We start from the raw sequence: 6,926 nt of genomic DNA on the forward strand, positions 1-6,926 counted from the left end.
TGTGTGTGTGTGTGTGTGTGTGGGGGGGGGGGGGGGTTAAGGACACCGGTTGCCACCCAGCAGTGGTGATGAAGGGCAGAGCAGGCTCGGGTGTGAGACTGCAGTCACGGTGCGCGCAGTGACCGGCTGCGTCCACTGGGGGAGGACCGAGCACCGACGACTGTCTCCCCGCTGCTCTCCCTCATCCTCATCACCATCACCACCATCACACACACACACATGCACGGACGCACGCGCGCGCGCAGACACAATAGGAGCGATACCGGAGTACAGGTAGAGGGGCTCCAGCGGCGAGGCGGGCGGACAGATGTGCGATGCTCAGACTCCCCCGCGGGGCCGATGCCCCTCGGCCGCGTCAGGCTAAACTTTTACCGCGCGGAGCCGTCGGTGTCGCCCTGTAAACGCGCCGCTCGCGCACCTGCTTCTGTTTGGCTTTTTTCTTTTTCTTTTTTTCTCCTCCTCCTCCTTCTTCTTCTTCTTGAATGGGAACTGCAGCCAGTGAACCAGGAGCGATGCAGCAGCCGCGGGGGCTGAAGTGGAGATAGATCCTGTTGAATTGGAGGCGAGACGTCGAGACCGCAGCCCCTAAAAAAAAAAAAGAAGAAGAAGAAGAAAAAAGAAGAAGAAAAAGTGTGCTTCTCGGGAGTGCGTCAGAGTACGGATGGATATAGTGGATGATGTGCCCGCTGGTTGGATACAAGGGATTTTCGATACCCCCCCCACACCCCTCCCCGAAATCAAGACGGGAATTTGGGCAGGAGGGAAGAACTGCATCCTCACCTAGCCTAGCACCCCTCCTCCTCTTCCTCCTCTTCCTCCTCCTCCTCTTCCTGGAGAAGATTTCTTTTTAGGGGAGGGGGGGGGGGGGCTGAGGCCCCTTTCCACATGTAAGTATACATGAATGTCAGAATGAAGGAGGGGGGGGGAGGCTCTGTGTCATGCGTAATGTCTAAACATAAATGTCTGCCATGCCACCGGTTACTCAATAATAACAACAATAATAATATGCAAATGTGGTTTTACCGCACTTGTATGGCAAAAGATGCGTATATTCGGACATCCATATGAATATATAGATATGTTATATAGATCTATTATCTGTATTGATGTCTCTTTGCTGCCTCAACGTGCTGCTGCGGTCTCCTCTTGTCTTTCTCTCGCAGCGGAATAAAGTCTCGTCTTCATCGGAGCTCCAGAATACAGCAGCACGGATTGTTTTGAGGATTTGTCTTTTTTTTTCTCTCCTTCTCTTTCTTCTTCTTCTATAAAGATGTCATGACATAAAATGGCAACCGGGAGAGACCGCGGAGGATCACAAAAGACGCATTCGGGCGCCGGCGGCGGCCGCTGGAGGAGCCGCGTAACCACCTGATGGGCACCGGGGGAACGCGGGCGGACACCGGCTCGGTCGTCGCTTGTTGACTCGGTGATTTATGAAGCTCGGCAAATAGCACGTTTCAAACCGGGCGCGTGACAGGCTGCGTGCCACCGGCAAAGTTGTTGTTTGTTATTTTTGTTTATTTTTGTATGATAATGATGTCATGACACATCGGAGGCCCGCGGAGCCTCGACGGGAACACGCGGCTGCTGCTCCACGTCTGCCGTCACGTGCGGGTCGCCACGTGGACCGCTCTCTGCGTGGACCTAATTGACGTGTGTTGTGTTGTTCTGACGACCTCGTCCTTCACACCGGATTGGTCGAACCGGTTCATGCCTCATTTCTCTCTCTCTCTCTCTGTGTCTCTCTCTCTCTCTCTCTCTCTCTCTCTCTCTCTCTCTCTCTCTCTCTCTCTCTCTCTCTCTCTCTCTCTCTCTCTCCCCTGCGCCGCTGCAACTTGTAGTCCTCTGGCGCGCGTCCACGCGGACCCCCGCGCCGCTCATTGACTCAACACAATAAAAATATATATATACAGATGGAGTTTGCCATGGTGGGGGCGGACGGCGGGTGCAACAGTCACCTGCCTTTCGGGTATGCCCAGTCGCGAGAAGGTGAGTCCGGTGCGGAAGGAGGAGACGGCGGAGGAGGAGGAGGAGGAGTAGGAGGAGGAGGCGGCGGCGTAGCGGGTTCCACCTGCACCTCCTCCAGCGCTCATCTCCTTAACAACCGCCAGCATCAGTCTCGCGCCGCCTCCTCCTCCTCCGCGAACACCAACATCAGCAGCGGCGTTACCGCTTCGTGCCCCTCCTCCTCCTCCTCCTCGCAGCAGCAGCAGGAGCAGCACAGAGTTCTCAGAGAGCGGAAAAAGGAGCGCGGCGTCGGACGCTGGAGACGCAGCCGCACGACTCTCGGCGGTGACCTGCGCCACTCCGAGCTGGCGCTGCTCGGATCCGAGGAGGACATGATGATAGAGGAGGAGGCAGAGGGAGAGGAGGAGGCAGAGGAGGAGGAGGAGGAGGAGAAAGAGGAGGAGGCTGAGGAGGACGAGAGGCCGGAGGAGGAGGAGGACCGGGGAAGCAAGAGGTCGAGTTTTCTGTGTAACATGGATGATGAGGAGGAGACCGTGTCGCTCACGGACCGGCGGCCGCACTCCGGGTACGAGAACGTGGACAGCGAGTGGGGCTGCTGCGAGCGGGTCGTCATCAACGTGTCGGGCCTGAAGTTTGAAACTCAGTTCAAGACTCTCGCGCAGTTCCCGGACACCCTGCTGGGGGACCCGGACAAGCGGATCAGGTACTTCGACCCGCTGAGGAACGAGTACTTCTTCGACCGGAACCGGCCGAGCTTCGACGCCATACTCTACTACTACCAGTCGGGCGGGCGCTTGAAAAGACCCGCGAACGTGCCCTTCGACATCTTCACCGAGGAGGTGAAGTTCTACGAGCTCGGCGACGACGCGATACTCAAGTTCCGAGAGGACGAGGGCTTCGTGAAGGAGGAGGAGAAGCCTCTGCCGGAGGACGAGTTCAAGCGCCAGATCTGGCTGCTGTTCGAGTACCCGGAGAGCTCGAGTCCCGCCAGGGGGATCGCGGTGGTCTCCGTGCTGGTCATCGTGATCTCCATCGTCATCTTTTGCATGGAGACGCTGCCGGAGTTCCGGGACGAGAAGGAGTACCTGCAGCCGCGCGTCAACTCCACGGAGCCGGACCACGGGTTCACTCCGTTCAACGACCCGTTCTTCATCGTGGAGACGGTGTGCATCATCTGGTTCTCCTTTGAGTTCCTGGTGCGCTTTTACGCGTGTCCCAGCAAGAGGGTGTTCTTTAAAAACATTATGAACTCGATAGACGTTATTTCCATTTTGCCTTACTTCATCACGCTGGGCACGGACCTGGCGCAGCACCAGGACAACGGGCAGCAGGCGATCGCCATCCTGAGAATAGTCCGGCTGGTGCGCGTGTTCCGCATCTTCAAACTGTCGCGCCACTCCAAGGGTCTCCAGATTTTGGGCCAGACGTTGCGCGCCAGCTTGCGGGAGTTGGCCCTCCTCATCTTCTTCCTCGTCATCGGCGTCATCCTGTTCTCCAGCGCGGTGTACTTCGCCGAGGCGGACGAACCCAGTTCGCAGTTCACGAGCATCCCGGACGCCTTCTGGTGGGCCGTGGTCACCATGACGACGGTGGGCTACGGCGACATGAAGCCCATCACCGTGGGGGGGAAGATCGTGGGCTCGCTGTGCGCCATCGCGGGCGTGTTGACCATCGCGCTCCCGGTGCCGGTCATCGTGTCCAACTTCAACTACTTTTACCACCGGGAGACCGACAACGAGGACCAGCAGGCGGCGGCGGTGGAGAGCATGCCGCCGGGATGCCCGTACTTCCCGGACTTTTTACGGAAGTTTAAAGGCTCGCCGTCGGGCTCCTCGATGGGCGACAAGGCGGAGTACATGGAGATGGAGGAGGGGGTGACGGAGTCGCTGTGCGGGCTGGACAAGAGCCCCAGTAAAGGGAACGGCACAGACATAGGCAGGAAAAACAGCACGAACTCCAAATCCATTCAGACTGACGTGTGATATCACGAGCAGAGGTTCGAATCCCGACTTTTTTATTTATTTGTTTTCTTGAAAAAAAGAAAGAAAGAAAACGCCCCGTAAAGATACCGTATGCCCAACAGCAGGTGTTTTTTACGCACGCGCCTCAGACTCCCAACACACACACACACACACACACACACACACACATCCTTACGCACAAACACACACACTCACGCGGGGTCACCGATTGGCTTGGTTCATTCTCTCCATCTCTGAAGGAAGTTCTCCCCGATTAATTATGATCAATATTCGGCATGATGCGTTGAGCGATCGGACATATGCATTCGCACTTTATGAGTTCCATCCGTCAACAACAGGGAAGAGTAAACAGGGTGATGGGTTGTTGCTGTCATGCAATAACTTTAAAATATAATACTTTGCACTTTCATGTAGAGTTCTGCGCTGGGTTTGGGTTGTGTTCTTCTTTCAGAGACAGGAACTGAAGGCCGTGCTCACGCGGCCACAATTCAGTCGTCCTCTGACCACATTGTGGAAGAATGTTGGAGTAACTTCCTCGGAGAGAGCAAACTAAAGATATTAATAACTCGTCTCGTGCGCTGCCAGTGAAACGTTGGACTCCAATACAGGAGAAAGAAAAAAGGCCTGAGACAGATAACATGCTCGCGTGACTGATCCGACTCTTACACGAGCTCAAAGACACCATCAGATCAAAACCAGGGCTAGAATTATTTATGTGACCTCCACACACACACACACACACACACACACACACACACACACACACACACACACACACACACACACACACACACACACGCACATCCACATGCACGCGCACGCACAACAGCCTCGTGTGGTTGACCCAGTAATATGAGAGCTATAAGCACAGGAAACATCAAGAGTTTTATTTAAAAAATAGGAGGGTTGACCCCCCCCCCCCCCAAAGCTTCATTTAAACCACCTCAAAAAAGAATGACACCATCCCTTTACGCGGACGCAGATGGAAAGCTATAGCAAAAACGACTCTGTTGTGGAAACTCATTGGATGTGGGGGAGGGGGGGGGGGGGGGGGTGGACTTCCGCTTGGACTTCGTGCACAAAGTTCTTTGTGTGTGTGTTTTGTTTTCCACTCAAGAGGACTTATGTGATTATCTCCGGGCTCAGAGGACCTCCGGGACGCGGACCTCTTCCAAACAGGTATGTGGCCCGCTCGTGTGTGTGACAGTGAGGGTGAGAACAGCTGGGGGGTCTCGTGCCCACTCTGCGCAACCAGCTCATTTCGTAACTCCCCCCCCCCCCCATCCTCCCCCCCCCTCTCCTATAGATGAAGGAATGGTGCCGCGTGCGTAAAATACAGTGATAGACGAGGATGAGTCAATGTTTATGCTGCATCACTGACACGTCCTCGTTCACAGGTACAGGTGTTATTATGAGGAGACACCAGGTCAACCTGCTGTAAAGGTGTGGGAAGAGTAGGACGTTGTTGTTGTTGTTTTGCTGCAGAGTTCACACTCCATTGAAAGGCAATCTTGACTGCACTTGGATCAGAAGGTGATTGATTGTATTTTGTGTTCCTAGTCTTCCTCGTTTTGTCTCTGTTGTCGCGGTGACTTTCATGTCATTCTCCCAAATATCAGCCAAGCAAGTAATAACTTATGTAATAACACAAGTAATAACTTATGGAATAACACAAGTAATAACTTATGTAATAACACAAGTAATAACTTATGTAATAACACACGTAGAAACGATTCTAACACTGACTTGGATGTTCCCGCTTCACCCTGTAGAGTGATGTGTGTGAATGAAACAGAGGTGTGTGTCTGTGTGTGTGGGTGTGTGTGTGTGTGTGGGGAGGGGGGGGGGTCTTCTTCTGCTCTCACCTGTGAATTGAGCAGAATTTTGTTCTTCTTTTTTTTTTTAGCCAATCGCAGTCCGGATGTGGACCAAGTGTGTGTCGTGGAAACGTGAGGGTGCAACAGTGCCTGGAATGAAAGGAGAAACCTTGTGTTCAACTCTTGAAATTATAAAACGTGCGCATGCTTATTGACGATCGATCTTCAAGGGAGGAAGGAGGAGGCTGAACTGTCGCGGGCCGAATATGATTTCAGAGACAAAACATCAACAGCCGAGCGTTTCATGGCCTCACACGTGTGGAGGGATGTGGAAAGTACAGATGGGATCACAAGAACCCACAAAATAATTATATATATATATATATTTATTAAACTTCTCAGCATTTCCTTCTAATCCACGAACGCTCTCTTAACTGCTGGTGTCATGAGAATTCTGTCAAATATTACTTTGCAGTGTTTTGATGAAATGCACCGACAGACACGACCGTCGGTAAATAAAGACTCCAAAGACTCAGCACATTACCACCGCATCAGCATATAAGTTATTGCGCTGTGTGTTTACTCCCTCGGAGGAACTCTTCGCACAAAAGTTATTTTCAACACCTGCCCACACACACACACACACACACAACCGATCGCACACAAACGGCGGCGGCGGCACGCCGCCAGCCCCTCTGGATATACCTCACACTTATACTCGCTTACATAATGTGGCTTATGGCGAGCGCGATGTGGAGTTCTAGCCCCTCCTGTAACATAAAGGCTTCTGTTGTTGTTGTTGTTGTTGTTGTTATTGTTGACAATACTCCGTACTGTACACAATGAAAACACCAGTGTGCCTCAGTGATTCAGGTTTTCTTGTAGAGGGTACCCTCGGGTTCAGAGGACACATTCGTACAACAGAACCGAAGCCGGACTAAACACAGACATGGAGGCGCCATCTGGAACTGAAAATGGTTCTTCAGAGCGATGCCATAGAAGAACCATTTCTGGTTCCACACAGAACCTTTCAAACCAGGGTTCTTTAAAGAACCATTTCCTTGAAGAGTTCTTCAAAGAACCTATAAATGTGTCTTAAAGAACCTTAAAAAATGTTTTTTCAAGGCACCATTTCTGGTTCCTCAAATAACCTTTAAAA

General features: G+C 52.7%; 1 protein-coding gene across 2 annotated transcripts; it reads left to right on the forward strand.

Annotated features, from left to right (window-relative positions):
- The first annotated feature begins 1,913 nt into the window (after nt 1-1,913).
- Nucleotides 1,914-6,363, forward strand: kcna4 (potassium voltage-gated channel, shaker-related subfamily, member 4). 2 transcript variants are annotated; one of them, XM_056412752.1, is made up of 3 exons: nt 1,914-3,964; nt 5,068-5,129; nt 5,857-6,363. In XM_056412752.1, exon 1 carries the CDS (start codon nt 1,914-1,916, stop codon nt 3,948-3,950), a length of 2,037 nt encoding a protein of 678 aa, XP_056268727.1. In that variant the 3' UTR covers nt 3,951-3,964; nt 5,068-5,129; nt 5,857-6,363. The 2 variants fall into 2 exon arrangements, with proteins under 2 accessions (XP_056268727.1, XP_056268728.1); XM_056412753.1 differs by lacking the exons at nt 5,068-5,129; nt 5,857-6,363 and having other exon boundaries at nt 1,914-2,375; nt 2,439-4,643.
- Nucleotides 6,364-6,926: the final 563 nt, after the last annotated feature.

Source organism: Pseudoliparis swirei, chromosome 4 (assembly GCF_029220125.1).
Source record: "Pseudoliparis swirei isolate HS2019 ecotype Mariana Trench chromosome 4, NWPU_hadal_v1, whole genome shotgun sequence".
Lineage (NCBI taxonomy): Eukaryota > Metazoa > Chordata > Actinopteri > Perciformes > Liparidae > Pseudoliparis > Pseudoliparis swirei.